Source organism: Argiope bruennichi, chromosome 7 (assembly GCF_947563725.1).
Source record: "Argiope bruennichi chromosome 7, qqArgBrue1.1, whole genome shotgun sequence".
In the NCBI taxonomy this organism is placed as follows: Eukaryota; Metazoa; Arthropoda; class Arachnida; order Araneae; family Araneidae; genus Argiope; species Argiope bruennichi.
This window is the reverse complement of record NC_079157.1, coordinates 89,334,909-89,357,448: the sequence shown is the minus strand read 5'-3', so window position 1 is coordinate 89,357,448 and position 22,540 is coordinate 89,334,909. Positions and strand designations below refer to the sequence as shown.

General features: G+C 37.6%; 1 protein-coding gene across 1 annotated transcript; it reads right to left on the bottom strand.

Moving 5' to 3' along the window:
• Positions 1 to 12,574: 12,574 nt before the first annotated feature.
• On the bottom strand, positions 12,575 to 13,477 carry LOC129975468 (uncharacterized). The gene has a single exon (XM_056088530.1). The coding sequence runs from the start codon at positions 13,475 to 13,477 to the stop codon at positions 12,575 to 12,577; it is 903 nt and encodes a 300-aa protein (XP_055944505.1).
• Between the last annotated feature and the right edge of the window lie 9,063 nt (positions 13,478 to 22,540).

Sequence of the window (22,540 nt, the reverse complement as noted above, 5' to 3'; positions counted from 1 at the left end):
GATACCATCCCATGTGGGAATATGTGGGAATGAGCAGGCTGATAAGAGTGCCAAATCCGCAACTCGTTTTTTAGAAACACCCATACCTGCATGCGATTTGAAAAAACAGGCAAAAATCTGTCTTTACAAAAAAAGGCAAACTCAGTGGGATTCAGAAACTCTAAACAAACTTCATACTTGCAAGCCTACCATAGAAAACTGGCCTTCTTTGAATTATCGAAAACATGACACAGTTTTAACTCGTCTGAGAATCGGTCACACTAGATTCACACATAGACATCTGTTATTAAATGATCAATTGCCGACATGCCCACATTGTGACTGTGGAATAACAGTTTATCATATCCTTGTTGAATGCCCTTATTTTAATGCTCAGCGCTTATTTTACTTCAAAACAACAGCGGTGACTTTGCCCTTGTTGCTTGGTAGAGATCCACATGAGAACCCTTTTGTCTTTTTAAAATCTATAGGTTTTTATTCCTTAATTTGAACTTACCATTTTGGCTTCGTTTTTGACTTTTTGTAATTTATCATCGTTTTACCAATGTTTTTTTTTATCACTTTTTTAGAAACTGTTTTTATTTAACTTTTAATTAGATATAAACTTGTTTGGCGCAGTATAACCTTCATATTGGTTCTTGTGCCATAAAACATCAAATCAAACCAAACCAAATTAACTTGGAATTTCCTGAGTTTCAAAAATTTTTTTATAAAACTAGGTAGGTTTCCTCTTAGTCCATGATCATGCAAATCTTTCAAAATCCCGTATCGCCAGGTCCGATCATATGCCTTTTCGATGTCGAAAAATATGGCGACTATGTGCTTTCTTTGTAAAAAAGCGAGGCGGATGTCTGTTTCAAGGGCCAGAAGATGATCGGTGGTGCTACGACCCCTCCGAAATCCACTCTGAGATGGATGAAGAATGCTATTGTTTTCCAGGTAATAAATTAGTCTGCGATTAATCATCCGCTATGTAATTTACATAGGCAACAAGTCAAGGCAATGGGACGATAGTTTGACGGATTCTGAGGATCTTTTCCTGGTTTCAACAAAGGAATTATTATTGCATTTTGCCAAATAGTAGGAAAGTAGTGTTCGCGCCAGATACGATTGTAGAAAAGTAATAAGGCTTTTTGAGACTCGACTGTTAAATGTTTGATCATGGAGTAGCTAATATTGTCCGGTCCTGGAGAAGAGTTGTGGACACTAGATAAACATGATTGCAATTCCAGAAACGTTAGATCGCAGTTGTAGGGCAACGTAGTCCGAGAATTAAAGTTTAACGCTTGTTTTTCTGCATTCTTTTTGTAATTCAAAATTTGAGAGGGGTAATTTTGGCTGTTAGAAGTATACGCGAAAGTTGAGGCAATGCAATTTGCAATATCTTTTAAGGATGAAACTGTATTTCCTTTATGTACTAAAATAGAAACGGCGTTATTGTGAGGAACACCTGAAGCTCTTTTTACTTTATTCCACAGAAAACGGCTAGATATTTTAGAGGTGATATTAGAGACAAAGTTTCGCCAAGAAATTCTTCGACTGCGTCGTTCCCCTCAGGGGCCCACCTTCTTTAGGTGGGTACGGGTGTCCCAATCCCGAGGTACCCAGGGATCTTTTACTCTTTCTTCCAACTCTCCCCTGTCCCTTTTCTCTTCTTTCCCCACTTCCCCTTCTGTTTCTTCATTTTTCCATCCCTCGACGGTAAGCGAGGGAGCTCTCCATGAGAAGCTGTCGCCGCTCTGTTTGCTTCTTGCTTCTCATGGACAGCCAAAAACCCCACGTGTTTGCCGTGCGTGGCGACCCTTTAGACGGGTGGTACATTTCGGTCCCTGATGTATCAATCGGCTGGTATCCCAGACATTTGACTGGTCTGCTCAAGGGGATTAAGCGAAGGGGTCACTTCTTGGGCTTGGCGTTAAGGGTGGTCACTGTCCCCGGGGGTGACTCTCAGCGTATAGGTTCCGGCTAGCACCATGGTAAGCGCCGAGGCTGGGAATGTCTGGAGCCGGTGGCTGCCTTCCCCTGGTTGGGCTCCGTGGTGGGCGGTGCCGTCGAGACCCGAACTTTTATCTGACTCTTATGGGTTTTTTTACTTCTGACACTGAACCGTTATCTGAAACTGCTCGTTTTATTATTCTCTCCATTTCTGATGGAAAACTTTCTGAATTATCTCCTTTTGCCGTTGAAAAAGCTTTGAAAGGTATTGGCGGTAGTCCAAAATCAGTCAAGAAACTTCGGTCAGGCGACTTATTGATTGAAACAACTTCTGCTCTTCAAACCAAATCCTTTTTGCAAGCCAAATCATTTTTAAATCATTCCGTTTCTGTAACACTTCACCGGACACTTAATTCCTGCCGTGGTGTTATATCTGAAAAGGAACTCTTGAATTCTCCTGAAAGTGAAATTCTTGATGGCCTTGCCAGCCAAGGTGTAATTGCAGTGAAACGCATTTTTATGAAAAAAGGAAATGCTCTAGTTGCCACTAATAGTATTATCTTAACTTTTAATACAACAAAATTACCATCCAGCATTAAAGCAGGCTACTTAAACTGCAAAGTACGCCCCTATATACCTAATCCTATCAGGTGCTATAACTGCCAACATTTCGGCCATTCCAAGACGGCTTGTAGAGGGACACAGACCTGTTCTAGATGTGCAACTGCTGGCCATCACGCTAATGATTGCACTGCAGACCCGCAATGTGTAAAATGTAAACAACCACATCAATCTGACTCCCGAGATTGTCCACAATGGAAATTAGAAAAGAAAATCCAAGAACTGAAAATAAAGAAAAACATACCATACTTTGAAGCTAAAAAGCTGTTAACACCTGAACAAAGACCACTTTCTTATAGCAATGCAGTGAAATCTGTAACTTCCTCAAGTACACTGACTGACGAAAGCATTACAAAAATAATTTGCCCCCCATTATCTAAATTAAAACCGATAGTTAAGAATTCCCCACTCAAAAATACTTCTGCATCCATTGAAACTGGGAAATCTAAACCAAACACCAAGCAGAAAGTTGAGACTAAGAAAGCAAACAAAAAATCTGACCAAATTAAACAAGCTAAAGAAACAAAAGCCGATAAACGTACTAGAATTTTAACAGAGCGTAGAGCCCAAACGAAGTCTTCAACAAAACATTCCTTAACACAGGAAGACTTCTTAAAAGAACAGAAAAAAATTAAAGACAAAGACTCGGACAGTGATCCTCTCTTCAGTGTTCACTTGTCTGACGAAGAAATGTCCTTTAGTGACTCGAACGAATCGGTTTCCTCTAAGAAATTATAAAGCAGTTTTTTCTCCCTTTTCCCCCATTTAATGGCAGACTTTCTTTCCTGGAATTGTCGTGGACTAAAAAATAAAATTTCAGACCTAAAAGATCTCATCAATACCTATGCACCAGTTTGTGTCGCTTTACAGGAGACCCATCTGAAACCGGGTGATAATATCCATGTTTCAAACTACACTGCATCTTTCAAAAATCATATAAATGATAGAGCTACAGGTGGAGTTGCACTACTTGTTGCAAGCGGCCACCCTTCCACTCCGTTGAATTTAAACACAAATTTACAGGCTATTGCTGTTCGAATACATATAAAATCCCTGATAACCATATGTAATTTATATTTACCTCCTAATGAATACATCCATCAAACCGATTTAAATTCTTTAATTCAACAACTTCCTTCTCCGTTTCTTATCATCGGAGATTTTAATGGCCATAGCCTCATTTGGGGAAATTCTGACACCAATGCAAGAGGTTTACAGATTGAAAAGCTTTTACAGGATCACAATCTATGCCTTCTAAATACAGATGAACTCACCTATTTCCACCAGCCTACAAAATCCTTCCATGCAATCGACCTTGCCATTTGTTCTCCATCAATCTTACCGTTTCTTAATCTGACTATAGACAAGTATCTCCACAACAGTGACCATTTTCCTCTGATTATAACTGACAATAGACATAACCATCATAATTATTATCAACCATCTAGATATATATTCACAGCAGCTGACTGGAATACATTCTCTGTTCTTTCAAAAATAAGTAAAATTATGGTAAAAAATTATCCTATTGATCAAGCATTAGACTTAATTACCCAAACTATAATCCATGCTGCAAATGCATCCATCCCGCAGACTAAATGCACTCGGAAGAAGCAAAGTAAACCATGGTGGAATAGTGACTGTCAACAGGCCCGTAAGAAACAGAGGAAAGCATGGAGCAACTTTCGAAGATATCCCACAACCGAAAATTTAATTGCATACAAAAGAGCCAAAGCAGAGTCTCGACGTATTCAACGATATAGTCGTAGAATGTCGTGGCAAAAATTTGTTTCAGCCTTAAAAGTTCCTATTTCAAGCCGAGAACTTTGGCAAAAAGTTAAAAAAGCTACAGGCACTCCTTTTTCTAATACTGTGTCAATATTAAATGTTAATAATCAGATTATATCAAATTTAAAAGATATAGCAAATACAATAGCTTCTACTTTAGCAAGTACATCCTCCAGTGAAAATTATAATTCACATTTTTTAAATTTAAAAAAACTTTCCGAGAACAAAAAATTGAATTTTGAGTCCCAATCTGATTTACCTTACAATAGTAATTTTACATTTCGTGAACTTCAGTTTGCTTTATCAAATGTTCATAAATCTTCTCCTGGCCCAGATAACATCAGCTATGCAATGATCCAGCATCTAACTTACGAATCGCAGAAAAACTTGTTGTATCTCTTTAATCGAATTTGGAAGGAACAATATTTTCCGTCTTCTTGGCAACAGGCAATAATTATTCCTATCTTAAAGCCCAATAAAGATCCCACGAATCCTTTGAACTATCGCCCAATAGCTTTAACAAACTGTCTGTGCAAACTCTTAGAAAAAATGATTAACCGACGACTTATATACTTTTTGGAAACAAACAAAATTCTTAGTCAATTCCAAAGTGGCTTTAGAAAAGGAAGATCAACTTTAGACAATATTTTAAGTTTAGAAAACGATATTCGTTCTGCTTTTTTACAGAGGAAACACTTGGCCGCCATCTTTTTCGATATCGAAAAAGCCTACGATCGCACATGGAGATATGGCATCCTGAAAGATCTCTACGATTTTAATTTACGAGGAAACTTACCAATTTTTATTCAAAATTTTTTACGATTGAGACAATTTAAAGTTAAAATAGGACATGAATTTTCTGATATTTTTACCCAAGAAGAAGGTGTCCCACAAGGGAGTGTTTTAAGTGTCACACTTTTCATTATAAAAATCAATAGCATTTTAAACCAGCTTCCACCATATGTCAAAGGATATCTTTATGTAGACGATCTATACATTTCTTGCATGGGAAATCATATGTGTTTTATAGAGAGACAACTGCAAACAGCTGTGAACAAAATTAAACAATGGTCAGATTTTAATGGTTTCAGTTTCTCAACGGCAAAAACATCGGGAGTACATTTTTGTCGGAAGAGAAATCTTCATCCAGAACCTGAAATTATTCTATATGGTCAAAAAATTCCTTTTCTAAATGAAATTCGTTTCTTAGGAATCACTTTCGACAAAAAGCTGACGTTTCAATCCCACCTAACTTTTTTACGAAAAAAATGTGAGAGGGCATTAAATATCTTGAAAGTTCTTTCTAATACATCTTGGGGAGCTGACAGAACTTCATTGCTGAGAATTTATAGAGCTACCATCCTTTCAAAAATAGATTATGGGTGCGCAATCTATGGCTCAGCTAGAAAAAGCATACTGAAAAAAATTGACCCTGTTCACCATGCAGCTCTTAGAATATGTTCTGGAGCTTTCCGCACTTCTCCTGTTAAAAGTTTATATGTTGAGTGTTACGAACCAGATTTACAACTTAGAAGACAAATGCTTTCTTTACATTATTATTTTAGAATTCAGTCTCATCCTTGCCATCCATATTACGATTTTAAACTTCGACCTTTTCTCCTTCGCTTACAAGAAGCTAGAAAGAACTTTGAACCTATATTTTTAACCAGGGTGCACACTATTTTATCAGAACTTAATATGAACCATCTAGAATTATCCCCACACCCATTTAACAGTATCCCCCCATGGAAAACCCATACCTTTTATTTTCTTAATCCTTTTGAAAGCTATAACAAATCGGACACAGCAGATATTGTTTATCAAAAATTATTCCTCGAACACAGGTCTCATTATCAGTCTTTCATTCCTGTTTACACTGACGGATCTAAGACATCTTCCCATGCCTCCTTTGCTGTGGTTTTTCCAGATAAAATGTTATGTTTTCAACTTCCTTCATGTTGCTCCATTTATACTGCTGAGACTACTGCAGTTTTGCATGCTTTATTAGAAATTTTAAATAGACCTAGTGGAAGCTATATTATTTACATTGATTCTTTAAGTGTTTTACAGTCTTTAAAATCGCTCGAAAATCATGCTCATCCAAATATTTTAAAGATTTTAGACCTATTTTATAAAATTATCTCTCGTGGCTTTACAGTCTTATTCTGTTGGATACCATCCCATGTGGGAATATGTGGGAATGAGCAGGCTGATAAGAATGCCAAATCCGCAACTCGTTTTTTGGAAACACCCATACCTGCATGCGATTTGAAGAAACAGGCAAAAATATGTCTTTACAAAAACTGGAAAACTCAGTGGGATTCAGAAACTCTAAACAAACTTCATACTTGCAAGCCTATCATAGAAAACTGGCCTTCTTTGAATTATCGAAAACATGACACAGTTTTAACTCGTCTGAGAATCGGTCACACTAGATTCACACATAGACATCTGTTATTAAATGAACAATTGCCAACATGCCCACATTGTGACTGTGAAATAACAGTTTATCATATCCTTGTTGAATGCTCTTATTTTAATGCGCAGCGCTTATTTTACTTCAAAACAACAGCGGTGACTTTGCCCTTGTTGCTTGGTAAAGATCCACATGAGAACCTTTTTGTCTTTTTAAAATCTATAGGTTTTTATTCCTTAATTTGAACTTACCATCTTGGCTTCGTTTTGACTTTTTGTAATTTATCATCGTTTTACCAATGTTTATTTTTTTTTAAATCACTTTTATAGAAACTGATTTTATTTAACTTTTAATTAGAAATAAACTTGTTCGGCGCAGTATAACCTTCATATTGGTTCTTGTGCCATAAAACAGCAAACCAAACCAAATCGACTGCGTCGTTGTATTTTTCTGGATTCTGCTCTGGTCTTTTTAAAATGGATAAAATTTTGTGTGGTGGGATATCTTCGAAAAATGCTTCAGGCCTTTTTTTTGTTTTTTGTATGCCTGTTGGCAATCGGCATTCCACCAGGGCTTGTTTTGTTTTCTTCTGCTACCAGACGTTTTTGGGATAGAATTGTCTGCTGCGTCGATTATAGTGTTGACAATATGTTTTAATGCTTCCTCAATAGTTGAAGATTTAATTATATGAGAATTAATATTAGCCAGAGAGGTGAACTTCTGCCAGTCTGCTGCATTTAAAACATATTTAGGAGGATGATAAGAACCATTGATACTGTGTCTATTATCTGTTAAAATTAAAGGAAAGTGGTCACTATTATATAGATCATTGTCAACCGTTAAATTTAGAAAAGGTAGGAGTGCTGGAGAACATATTGCCAGATCAACTGAATGGAATGTTCGCGTTGGTAAGTGAAAATGTGTTTTTTCATCTGTATTTAAAAGGCATAAATTATGGTCAACAAGCAGTTGTTCGATTTTTTGACCTCGAGTGTTTGAATTACAACTACCCCATAAAGTGTTATGACCGTTAAAGTCTCCCAAAATAATGAACGGAGATGGGAGTTGGGAAATTAAGTTATTCAGATCTGTTTGATTAACTGTTTCCTTGGGAGGCAATTAGAGACTGCAAATGGTGATCAAAGATTGCATGTGAACGCGGATTGCCACTGCTTGAAGATTAGTGTTGAGAATCAAAGATATGGATGGGATATTACTCGCTGTAAGAATTGCAACGCCACCAGACGCTCTATTTTGCATATTGTGTTTACTAAAAATTTGGTAATCAGGAATATTATTTTTATCTGTTTTAAGATAGTCTCTTGTAGTGCAATACAGGTTGGTTGATATTTATAAATGAGGTCTCTAAGTTCTGAAGACTTGTTCATAAACCCTCTGCAGTTCCAGGAAATAAATGCAGCCATTAATTACAAACAAAAAACAAAAAAAAGAGAGACTGTCTAAAGTAGAAGACTGCAAAGGGAGCTAGAAATTACCAGCCTCACTGGTGGACATTTCATCTTCAGATGGATGAACTTTAAAAAGTGAATCACTATCTTCACCATCATCATTAAGATTTTTCTTTCTAGAATCTTTTAAAAAGTCTTGTCGGGTAGGTGACCGATTTGCAGAAGTATTTAAAATATTTTGATCTCTTTTATTGGCTAGTAGGCGAACACGCTTGCTAGATTTCGATTCCTTCACTTTCTCTTTATCATTTGACTTCTTCATTTTTTTATTTTCCCGAGCACTTTTTGCATTAGTCTTTACAGGGGATGAATTGTACTTTGTTAATAAGGATATATTGGGATTACTTGGAGATTTATTTGATGCCGTCTTTATATATAATAAATTATTTGTAAGAATTGCAGATGCATTTGCTCGTTCATCACTGACAATGGTGGGATAAGGTGGATTTGGTTGAATCTCTGGTATAGGAGTTGAATTGGTAGTTGCCTGTGATACGGCGGAGGATGATGAAGCATTCTCCCAAGACTTTTTTATTGCAAGAAGTTGAAGCCAGTCACTTTTTTTAATTGTTATTAAATCATTATTAACAGGAGTATTTGCTGTTGTAGTTGTTGTAAGCTTATTTATGGCAGAGGTTGTTTGTTGTGATACGGGGACTGATGAATTTAGTGCAGATGCATATGAGAGATTTGGTTTTGGTGTTCTATCGGTGACTATTTTTCGAGCATCTGGGAAAGAGAGATTTTTTGTTATTTTATGTGTCAGAATTTCCTTTTCTAATTTATAATGTGGGCATGATCTGGAATACGATGGATGATTACCTTCGCAGTTATAGCATTTTGTTTCTGTAGAACTGCAGGTGTTGCTTTCGTGATCTGAACTAGAGCACCGAGCACAAATTTGTTTTCCCCTACAAGCTGTTATTGTGTGGCCAAACTTTTGGCATTTAAAGCAGCGCAGTGGATTAGGTATAAAGTGTTTAACCGGGCAGTTAATATAAGCTATTTTAACGGATTTTGGCAGTACAGGAGTGTCAAATGTAAGAATGAGATGCTTTGTTGGGAGGTTCAGACCATTTCGTTTGATTGTAATTCGGCGGACTGCTATGACTTTTTGGCTTTTCAGACATTCTAGTATATCTTCTTCCAGATCTTTTGAAATTCGCTTTCGGAAATTACGCCTCTGGAATGGTTGAGTGTACGATGTGGAGCGACTTTGATATCTATGTTCCCTATTTTTTCTAGTTTCAATATATTTTCCGATTGTTTCATATTCATTACTTCTATTAGAAGTTTTCCGCTGTTCAGTTTTTTAATTGATTTTACCTCTCCGACAAGGGCAGAGATACTTTTATGGATTAAAATGGGAGAAATGTTCTTCAAGTCATTGTTTTCAGAAAAAATCACAAAAAATTTCAAAAAAGCATTACTGCGTTGATTATTAGAAAGACCCATGTGATATTTAGAAGTATTCGGGCCCGACGGCACCGCCCACCACGGAGCCCAAAAAGGGATAGCAGCCACCGGCTCCAGACATTCCCAGCCTCGGCGCTTACCATGGTGCTAGCCGGAACCTATACGCTGAGAGTCACCCCCGGGGACAGTGACCACCCTTAACGCCAAGCCCAAGGAGTGACCCCTTCGCTTGATCCCCTTGAGCAGCCCAGTCAAATGTCTGGGGTACCGGCCGATTGATACATCAGGGACCGAAATGTACCACCCGTCTAAAGGGTCGCCACGCACGGCGAACACGTGGGGTTTTTGGCTGTCCATGAGAAGCAAGAAGCAAACAGAGCGGCGACAGCTTCTCATGGAGAGTTCCCTCGCTTACCGTCGAGGGATGGAAGAATGAAGAAAACAGAAGGGGAAGGGGGGATTAAAAGAGAGAAAGGGAGAGAAGAGAAAAGGGAGAGGGGAGAGAAGAAAGAGTAAAAGATCACTGGGTACCTTGGGATTGGGATACCCGTACCCACCTAAAGAAGGTGGGCCCCTGAGGGGCAGCACCCCAAGTAGTATTTGACAGAACTCGAAGGATATTCAACGATCGCAGACATCTGTTCCGTAAATCCATGATATGGGGGAGGAAAGTCAAGCGTTTGTCGAATATAACACCAAGGAATGTATGCTGGTCGCATACAGTCAGAGGATTACCGTTCAGCGTCAATTCTGGATCTGGATGTAGTGGCCTTCTACAAAAATGCATGCATCTAGTCTTCTGAGCAGAAAATGTGAAACCATTGCTTTCAGACCAGGTTGCCATGTTGTTAATTGCAATTTGTAATTGCCGTTCTATAAAACGCATATCCCTAGCATAACAGGAGATCTGCACGTCATCAACATAGATGTTTTTATGTACAGTGTTTGGAATGGTGGATAGAATCTGGTTGATTTTTATAATAAATAGAGTCACGCTCAATACGCTGCCCTGCGGCACTCCTTCTTCTTGGCAATAGGCTTTCGACAGAGTATTCCCCGATCGGACTCTAAATAGTCTGTGTGCTAAAAAATTTTTGATAAAAATAGGTAAATTTCCACGAAAGTTAAAATCAAACAAATCCTTTAAAATTCCAAATCTCCAAGCTCTATCATAAGCTTTTTCTATGTCAAAAAAGACAGATACCAAGTGATTTCTTCGTACAAAGGCATTTCTTATGTCTGTCTCCAAAGCTATAAGATTATCAACAGTGGAACGTCGCTTTCGGAAACCACTTTGGAAAGGGGATATTAATTCATTTGTCTCTAAAACATGGATCAAGCGAGTATTGACAATTTTTTCAAGAAGTTTGCACAGGCAGCAAGTTAACGCAATAGGCCTGTAATTAATGGGATTTTGAGGGTCTTTATTAGATTTTAATATAGGTATCACAATAGCATTATTCCATTGAATGGGGAAAACATGTTCCCTCCAAATTCTGTTAAACATATACAAGATATTGACCAAAGCATCATGAGAGAGGTGTTTAAGCATACCATACGTCACTCCATCCGGACCAGGAGCAGTTTCTTTTGCATTTGATAAAGCATGCTGTAGCTCGGAAAGAGTAAAATCAGAATTATATGGCAGAAGTTTGGTTGTATGAAAGCGTAGAGGATTTCGTTCCGATCGACTTTTAATTGAAAGAAAGGGCTCTGTATAACTACTAGAGTCACATACGGACGCAAAAGCTTCTGCAAAAGCATTCGCCATTTCTTGCAAGCTGGTAATTTCTCTGTTGTTAATCTTTAGACAGGAAAGAGAGACTTCGGGGTATATCCCACAAGCTTTCTTTACTCTGATCCACATTTCTTTTGCCGAGACAGAGGACTTGATATTAGATACGAAATTCACCCAACAACTTTTCTGACTTCGCCTTCTAACTAGTCGCGCCTTACTTTTTGCTTCACTATATAGAATGAGGTTTCTTGTTGTTGGTTGTCTTCTGAATTTATTCCATGCTCTTTTTTCACTTTGCCTAGCTTTAGTGCATTCTTGGTTCCACCATGGTTTCCGATATTTTGGAAAGCAGTCCCCAGATTTAGGAATAGCAAAATCAGCTGCTGCTATCAATGTGTCAGTAACTAAACTAACTGCATCATTTATATTCTCAGCCGTTACCATCGTTTTTGTAATATTTGCCGTAACAGAAAAAAAAACGCCCAATTAGCTTTTGAGAACAAATAACGAGGTGGGCGTTGCATTAGAGAGATATTTGAATAAACTGGTTCTAAAAAAATAGGGAAATGGTCACTTTCCAATAGATCATTTCCCACTCTAAAATTAAACTTCGGTGCTAAAGATGGTGTACAAATAGCAAGATCTAGTGACTGAAATGTTCTATTTTGCTTATGAAAATATGTGGGTTCTCCATTATTTAAGAGGCAAAGAGAATGAGAATCAATTAATTCTTCAATTTGTTTCCCACGAAAATTAACCCGCTCACTACCCCAGAGAAGGCTATGGCCATTGAAATCTCCAACAAGAATCAAAGGAGGTGGAAGCTCATTTAATAAGGAATTAATGTCTTTTTGATCTATGGACACATTTGGTGGCAAGTAAATGCTGCATACTGTAATCAGAGAAGGAGCCATTATTCGGACTGCAACTGCCTGTAGATTTGTGTGTAGAGAAATAACAGACGACGGAATGTCATGGGAGACCAGGAGGGCAACACCCCCAGATGCTCGACCAGAAATAACGTCCTTTCGAATGAGACTGTAACGTCGAATTTTTGCAAGGTCTGATGGCTTAAGGAAGGTTTCCTGGAGAGCAATGCATGCGGGATGAGTTTCATTAATCAGATCCTTAATATGAGAAAGTTTATTACGCAAACCGTGGCAATTCCAGGAAAACAGAGTGGCCATAAATTCAATTTTTATCTGGAGGATTTTTCTTCTTCTTTATACCCTCTGCAGGAATTTTCTTGTGTGAAGCTGAAGAATCGAGCTCCATATCTGAAAATTCAGATGATGAAGTGTTAATTTTTAAAAAATCTTCGGCAACATGAGGTTTTGTTGCAAGCGATTTCAGTTTCTTCCTGTTTTTGGCAGTTTCTTTTTTTGAAACACCAGGAAGTCGTGCCGCTGATTTTTTTGGAGACAAATTTTCTGAGATTGTAAAACTTTTTTGTGCTTGAGCGGAAGTAGATGGTTGGTAATCAGGTGGCACTGGATTAATTATTACGCAGTGACAGTGGGTAATGCTTGCATCAGTTTGGGAGCAAGATATGTTCTGAATTGATTTAAGAGCAGATGAATAGGAAACGCCAACTTTTGGAGTTCTATCATTCACAATCTTTCGGGCTTCCGGCAAAGTTATGTTATTTTTTATCTTAATGGAAATTATTTCTTTTTCCAAGATCCATTTAGGGCAGGATTTGGAAAATGCAGCATGGGAGCCAGAACAGTTGACACATTTCAGAATGTCAGATGTGCAAGCATTCATTTCATGGCCTGATTCTGCACATTTGCCACAAATATGCTCATTGCTTCGACAACCTATTTGTGAATGTTCATACCTCTGACATTTAAAACATCGTAGAGGATTGGGGATGTAAGGTCGAATTTTGCAATTAATATAACCGCCTTTGATGGTTTTAGGCAAAACCAGCGTTTGAAATGTAAGAACAACATGTTGCGTGGGAACAAGTCTGTCACCTCTTCGAATATTAATGCGACGAGCGGCACACACATTTTGATCTCGTAGCTCTTCCAAAAATTCTGCTTCAGAAACCCCTATAAAATCAGGTTCGGAAAGTACACCACGTGACATATTCATTGTTTTATGGTACGATACTTGTATTGGAAAGGAACCCAGTGTAGTCATTTTACTGATCTACAATGCTTGTTTTTCGGTCACCTGCAATAGTAGATCACCAGAGCGTAACTTTTTTATATTTTGTACCTCACCAATAGCAGATAAAATAAGTTTATTAATGAGAAAAGGAGAAATGGAATTAAAAGTCCTAGGTGTATGAATGACCATGTAACGAGTAGTAGATTTGGCTTCGACGACGTTAGAAAAAGACCCCATAGAACATTGATAGTGATTCGGGTCCGGCGGCATCGCCCACCACGGAGCCCAACAAGGGAAGGTAGTTGCCGGCTCTGGAAATTTTCCAACCTCGGCACTTGCCATAATGCTGACCGGAACCTATACGCTGAGAGTCACCCCCGGGGACAGTGACCACCCTTAACGCCAAGCCCAAGAAGTGACCCCTTCGCTTGATCCCCTTGAGCAACACAGTCAAATATCTGGGATACCGGCCGATTGATACATCAGGGACCGAAATGTACCACCCGTCTAAAGGGTCGCCATGCACAGCAAACACGTGGGGTTTTTAGCTGTCCATGAGAAGCAAGAAGCAAACAGAGCGGCGACAGCTTCTCATGGAGAGCTCCCTCGCTTACCGTCGAGGGATGGAAGAATGAAGAAAACAGAAGGGGAAGGGGGGGGGTTAAAAGAGAGAAAGGGAGAGAAGAGAAAAGGGAGAGGGGAGAGAAGAAAGAGTAAAGATCCCTGGGTACCTCGGGATTGGGACACCCGTACTCACCTAAAGAAGGTGAGCCCCTGAGGGGATGGTGAGTATAGAACCCATAGCAGATGATAGTTGATTCGAGATACGATTTCACTGATGATCTGCACTTCATACAGCTATTTTTGCATTTGAAATATTTCATTTTCAATCAAATATACTGAAGACGCTGCAGCATGCTCATTTGCTAATTGTAGTCTCGATTCATCATTTGACCATGATACAAAAAACCAAAAAGCTTTAAAAACTGTTCCACAAAATAAAAAGAAAAAGAAGAATCTTTCCATTCAAAACGAAAATGAACAGAAAGAAAAGATAAACGTCAATAAGGATGTCCAACTCAACATCCAGCAAACGTTCAACTCAACATCCAGTAAGGAAGTTGAGTTGGAAATTCATCCATCCGATGAATCTCTCAGCGAAATGGATCTGAGCGATGAAGCTAGAGTTGGCACAGCCAAGCCAAAAGTTTTCAAATCTAAATTCTTCAGGAAACCGAAATGACAAATATTAATTTAGTCTCTTGGAATTGCCATGGTTTTCAAGCTCATAAAGAGGATATCAAATCTATTATTAACAAATATCAACCTGTTTGCTTGGGGATACAAGAAACATATTTAACTCCACGTGTCTCTCCCAATCTTAAAAACTATGTTCTTCAAAGAAAAGATAATGAACAAAATTCTAGAGCATCTGGAGGAGTTGCATCTTTAACTTTAAGTCATTTGCCAAGTAATGAAGTTATTTTAGACACAAATTTACAGGCAATTGCTGTCCAAATTCAGTTGAAAATTCTAACAACAATTTGCTATTTATATCTGCCCCCAAATGAACATATTGAACAACGACATTTGGATCAATTAATAGAACAGTTGCCAGAACCTTTTTTTCTCCTAGGTGATTTAAACGGACATAATCATATCTGGAATAATGATGATATCAATACTAGAGGAAGGCAAATAGAAAAACTGATTGATGATCATTGTCTCTGTATACTTAATGACAATAATCCCACTCACTTTCATCAAGCTAGCAAAACATTCCACACGATTGATCTTGCACTTTGTTCTCCTTCCCTTGCACCCTACTGGAAATTTTCCGTGGACTCAAATTTATACAACAGCGATCACTTTCCTATTGTACTGACGTACATGCACAATGATTTTTTATTTCCTAAAAGACCTGTGAGATATAATGTTAGTAAAGCAAACTGGCCATTGTTCAATTCAATATGTCAACTTACACCAGATATGATTGATGATACTTCTATTGATTTGGCAGTCAAGCTTGTAACCGAACATATAATTGCAGCAGCAGATCTCAGTATTCCCAAAACATCGGGGAAAATACCAAAGCTATGCAAACCGTGGTGGAATGACAAATGTGAAAACTGTAAAAGAGCACTAGACAAAGCATGGAATGCCTTCAGGAGATACCCTACCACCCAAAATCTCATTAAATTTAAAAAAGCAAAATCTGAATTTCGTAGAATCCGACGCATTAGTCAGGAGCAATCCTTTCATTCGTATGTCAATTCCATTCGAGGACAAATACCTTCTAAAATCATGTGGAACAAAATAAAAAAGATTTTTGGCTGTTACTCAAATTCAGATAAAATATCCTTTTTAAAATTGAACGGACGAGTAATTTCTAATGCAAAAGAAATTGCTAATCTAATTGGACAAACTCTTTCTAACATATCGAGTGAAGAATTTTATCCAGAAGATTTTATTGCTTTTAAAAAACAGACAGAGAAACAAACATTAGATTTTCTACCTTCATATGGGGAGGAATATAATGCTACTTTTAAATTTCATGAATTGAAAAATGCATTAAAAAAATCCCATTCTACATCGCCGGGACCAGATAGAATACATTATGATATACTGAAACATCTAGGTGATTCGTCATTGCGGGTACTCTTAACTTTATTTAACAGAATTTGGATAGAAAGAGTCTTCCCAACCAATTGGCAAAAAGCAATAATAATTCCTATTCTCAAACCTGGGAAAGATCGGCAAGATCCCTCTAACTACAGACCAATAGCCCTTACTAGTTGCCTCAGTAAACTAATGGAACGTATGGTAAGTCACAGACTGATGTACGTCTTAGAAGAGAAAAACTGGATTTCCCCTTTCCAAAGCGGTTTTCGCAAAAAGAGAAGTACATTAGATAATTTACTAAAATTGGAGACTGCTATCAGAGAAGCTTTTGTAAGCAAAAAACATCTTGTATCTATTTTCTTTGATATGGATAAAGCCTACGACCGTACCTGGCGTTATGGCATTTTGAAAGATTTATTTAACTTTGATTTAAAAGGGAATCTACCAATTTTTGTACAAAACTTTTTGAGAACAAGGATCTTTCAAATTCGTGTTGGTGATATTTTATCAGATACTTTCATTCAGCATGAAGGTGTTCCTCAAGGTAGCGTACTAAGTGTTTCACTGTTTATAATTAAGATAAATGGGATTGTTTCGAAAATCTCACCATTTGTACACACTTCACTTTATGTCGATGACATCCAGATCCATTGTGCTAATGAAAGTTTGGATTTCATTCAAAAACATTTACAAACATCCATAAACAATATGATAGACTGGGCTTTGAAAAATGGGTTTGTTTTTTCTCCTCAGAAAACAGTTAGCGTTCACTTCTGCAAGCGACGTGGCCTTCATACAGATCCAGAGCTCCGACTGAATGAGTCGGTCATTCCCACAGTTAGTGAGAAAAAGTTTCTCGGCGTGATATTAGATAACAAACTAACATTTCGCTCTCATATTCAAAACTTGAAAAGAAAATGCCTTCAAACGTTAAATATTATAAAAGTCCTATCAAACACCTCTTGGGGAGCAGATAGAGCCTCTTTGATGAAGATATATAAATCACTGATACGCTCAAAGCTTGACTACGGGGCACCCATTTATGGCTCAGCTGCCAAATCTACCTTGAAATTGTTAGACTCAGTGCATAATCAAGGACTTCGTATAGTTACAGGAGCTTTTAGAACATCGCCAATTCAAAGTTTACAAGTTATAAGTGGTGAGCCCTCCTTAGAACTCAGGCGGAAACGACTTTGTTTATCCTATTTTTATAAAATTAAAAGTGTCAAAAACCATCCACTCTGCAACAAGGTTCTCCATCCTATATACGGATCATTATTCTCTAGGAGATTGTCTTTTACACCAACTTTTGGATTCCGTATAGGAGAGATTTTACGAACATTCAAAACCGAAGACTTCCCGATTGTTGTAAATATTAGTGGTCCACCTCCATGGCAGGAGTCGTCTTTCAGTTTTGTAGATGATTTTATGCACTTCCTGAAACCATCAACATCAGACGTGATGTTTCAGAAATTTTTTTATGAACACAGACAACAGTATCATTCTTTTCAACCTGTTTATACAGATGGTTCGAAATGTGATAATAATGTTGGCTCAGCAGCAGTTTTTCGTAATGTAGTAATATCCGAAAGACTTCACCCTTTCTGTTCTGTTTTTACATCCGAACTTTATGCAATATATCTTAGCCTTCAAAAAATTGCAACCTTATCCCCTTCTAAATTTATTATATATACTGATTCTAAAAGTAGTATTGCAGCTTTTAAGAATGTATCATCGGAAAGTCATCCCTTAGTTCTAAATAGTTTGCACATATATAATTTGCTAAAAAATAATTTCGCAATTAAATTCTGTTGGATTCCTGCGCATGTTGGAATTTGGGGAAATGAAAAAGCTGACAAGGCAGCAAAAAGCTCAACCCTGCTGAAGGAAAATTTTGTTCCATTATTCGATGCATTACAAGCAATAAAAATAATTCAAAGTAAATTCTGGCAAGCTACGTGGGAAACGCTATCTACAAATAAACTTTTTCAAATACAGCCATCTGTCAAGGGTTTCAAAAGTAAAATTCTGACTAGAAAGAAAGATGTCATTATCACGAGACTTCGAATAGGCCACACCTATTTGACCCAAAAACATCTTTTACACTCTGATCCTGCACCACTTTGTGATAAATGCAATTCTGTTTTAACGGTTCAGCATATTCTGTGTGAATGCCAAATTTTTAGTACACAACGACAAGTCCATTTTGGAGCAACTGTTTTCAACTTAAATGACATTTTAGGAGATAACCCTCATCCAAATATTTTTACTTTTTTAAAAGATATTCAAATTTTACATCAGATTTAATTGCTTCTTTTTCTTAAAATGCTTTAATTTTTAACACGAAAGCCATATTTTAACAAATGTTTGGCGCAGAATGATCAAATCTGGTCCTTGCGCCATAAAAACCAACCAACCAACCTTGACCATGATTCAAAATATCAATATTTATCCCAAATTGCCCTTATATGAATGAAAGTTTGAATGTTAGGTTCAATGAACTCACTCAGTTTACTCTCATACTTGGTTTATGAATATAATAATGTTTATTAGCCAAGTTCATAACATTACTATATTAAGCCACTAAGGGTTCTTCCCCCTCAGGGGCCCACCTTCTTTAGGTGGGTACGGGTGTCCCAATCCCGAGGTACCCAGGGATCATTACTCTTTCTTCTCTCTTCCTACTCTCCCCTTTCCCTTTCCCCCCTTCTCTCTTTAAATCCCCCCTTCCCCTTCTGTTTTCTTCATTCTTCCATCCCTCGACGGTAAGCGAGGGAGCTCTCCATGAGAAGCTGTGGCCGCTCTGTTTGCTTCTTGCTTCTCATGGACAGCCAAAAACCCCACGTGTTCGCCGTGCGTGGCAACCCTTTAGACGGGTGGTACATTTCGGTCCCTGGTGTATCAATCGGCCGGTATCCCAGATATTTGACTGGGCTGCTCAAGGGGATCAAGCGAAGGGGTCACTTCTTGGGCTTGGCGTTAAGGGTGGTCACTGTCCCCGGGGGTGACTCTCAGCGTATAGGTTCCGGCTAGCACCATGGTAAGCGCCGAGGCTGGGAATGTCTGGAGCCGGTGGCTGCCATCCCTTGTTGGGCTCCGTGGTGGGCGGTGCCGTCGGGCCCGAAACCTTCTCTAAGTCGCATGGCTTCTACTATTTCTAACCATTGTAATGCTTTTTCTAAATTTTTTGTTATAAGTGCTGAGAAAAGTTCATTGAAATTTGTTTCACCAATTGTTATTCACAAATGTATAACTAGTCTCATTGGAGAAGTTAGTAATATAAAAAAATTATTTAATGGTAACCTTCTTATAGAAGTGAAAAATAAACAGCAATCAGTAAACATTGAAAAGCTAAAAATGATAGGGGAAACCCAAGTCACTGTTGCAGCCCATCGATCTTTAAATCATTCTAGAGGCGTTATATCGGAACGAGAATTCCAGACAGACCTTGAGGAAGACATCCTAAATTGCCTCAAAGAACAAAATGTAATAGCTGTTCGTAGAATCACGATTAAAAAAAAACAATCAAATCCAGCCTACAAAGCACCTTATCTTAACATTCAACACTCCTGTTTTACCAAAATCTGTGAAAATAGCCTATATAAACTGTTCTGTTAAACCATACATACCGAATCCCATCCGATGTTTCAAATGTCAGAAATTTGGACACACCATAACTGCATGCAGGGGAGACAAAGAAATTTGTGCTCGATGCTCCCTTCCTAATCATAATAGTAACAATTGCACTTCGACAACACCAAAATGTTTCAATTGTAGCGGTGACCATCCGGCATACTTCCGATCATGCCCACGTTACAAAGAAGAAAAAGAAATTCAAACAGTTAAAATCACAAAAAACATACCTTTTCCAGAAGCTCGAAAAATAGTTACAGACAGAACACCTAAACCAGGTCTCTCGTATTCTGCTGCATTAAACTCAACAACTGAACGAAATTCGCAGCCAATACCTAAACCGACTGTTAATAATCCTGTAACACCTTCAAATACCAACCCAGATACTGTAACAATAAAAAGAAGTGATTGGCTCGCACTTCTTGAGATAAAAAGATCATATGAAGAAAATTCCTCCCAGCCTCCTAAAAACGTTAAGCGAAAAAAGATTTTGAATAAAGTAAAAGCTCGTCAACATCTTGAAAAAGAAAATAAAAAACATCAAATCGAGGAAAAGGAAGAACAACTGAAAATTCATCCATCAGATGATTCTATAAGTAGCATGGATGAGGACAAAGTTAATTCTGATTCTACTCACATGACATCCGAACATTTTAAATCAAAATTTTTTAAAAAACCCAAATAATGGCTATTCATTTAATCTCTTGAAACTGTAATGGTTACCGCACCCATTCTGATGACATCAAATCTATTTTGAATAAATATCAACCAGTTTGCTTAGGTATCCAAGAAACACATCTCAACTCTATGACTGATGTGAGAATAAAAAATTATAAAATAAATAGAAAAGATTATTTACAAAATGCTCGTGCTTCTGGAGGTGTCGCCACTTTCATACCCAGCTGTTTTCCGTCCAAGAATATTGATATTACCTCTCCACTGCAGGCTGTAGCTGTACAAATTCAGATCAAATCTGTAATTACCGTCTGTTTTGTGTACCTTCCACCTAATGACACAATTCACCAGAAAGATCTTGATGATCTTATCAAACAGTTACCAGCTCCCTTTATTATTCTTGGAGATTTTAATGGGCATAATACGCTTTGGGGTAGCACAGATACAAATGCAAGAGGTCGACAGATCGAAAAACTCATTGATGACCATTCTCTTTGTCTTTTAAATGATTCAAATGTTACTTATTTTCATCAGGCAAATAAAACTTTTCACACCATTGATCTTGCCATTTGCTCACCTTCCCTTGTTCCCCATTGGGATTTCTCATTTTCAGACGATCTATTCAATAGTGACCATTTTCCCATTATTTTAAAATATTCAAAATCTGATGTTAGCCTTCCCAGAAGACCTGAGCGTTTTATCTTTGACAAAGCCAACTGGCAACTTTTTAGATCACATTCCGAAATTACAGAAGACATAGTAAAACAGCCAAATATTGATAATGCAGTAGATTCAATAACAAAATGCTTGATAAAAGCTGCTGAAATAGCCATTCCGAAATCCTCTGGAAATTTGCCAAGGTTTTACAAACCCTGGCGGAATGAAAAATGCGCTGCTGCTAAAAAAGCACAAAGAAAGGCTTGGGATAAATTCAGAAGATATCCTACCACCCCAAATTTTATTGCCTTTAAAAAATCTAAATCCTTTTTTAGAAGAATTAGACGAGAGAGTCAGTTTAACTCCTTCCAAAAATATGTTAGCTCCATCCACGGACATTTGTCTTCCAAGTGCATGTGGGAAAAAGTTAGGAAAAGTTTAGGGAACAATAAATCATATCAGAAACTTTCATTCTTACGCAGCAATGGAAATTCCATCACTGATACAATAGATATAGCGAATACATTGGGTACAGCTTTTGCTAATGTAGCCAGTGAAGAATCGTATCCTCAAAGTTTTATTACCTATAAAAAACAACAATAAAAACAAAAAATCGATTTTAATACATTAGCGTCATATGCTTACAATGCTGATTTTCAGCTTCATGAACTTAAGAGAGCATTGCAGAACTCACATCCTACAGCACCTGGACCTGACGGCATTCATCATGACATGATAAAAAATTTGAGTTCCAATTCGTTAAATTTGCTTCTAATTTTATTCAATAGAATATGGAATGAGCATGTTTTCCCAACGTCCTGGAATCGAGCAACGATTATTCTCATTCTAAAACCTGGTAAAAATCCAGAGCTTCCATCAAGCTATAGACCTATAGCTCTTATCAGTTGCCTCTGTAAGACTCTGGAAAGAATGATCAATGCTAGATTAATCCATGTTCTAGAAGAGAAGAAACTGCTCTCTAAATATCAGAGTGGATTCAGACATGGTCGCAGTACTTTAGATAACATACTAATCCTGGAAACGGCCATCAGGGAAGCGTTCATTACATAAAAACATCTAGTATCTATTTTTTTCGACATGGAGAAAGCATATGATCGTACTTGGCGGCATGGCATTTTAAAAGATTTACATAATATGGGTTTTCGTGGAAAATTGCCAATATTTATTCAAAAATTTCTTCAGAAAAGAATTTTTAACGTTCGTATTAATGATGTTTTATCTAATGATTTTATTCAAAATGAAGAGGTACCGCAAGGGAGTATTTTAAGTGTTGTTTTATTTATTATTAAAATTAATGGAATTATGGAAAAACTTCCACCATATGTTCACGGGTCATTATTTGTCGACGATTTTCAAATCCATTGCTCAAGTACTCACATGCCCTTTATCGAACGACAATTGCAAGCTGCTGTCAAATCTATAACGGAATGG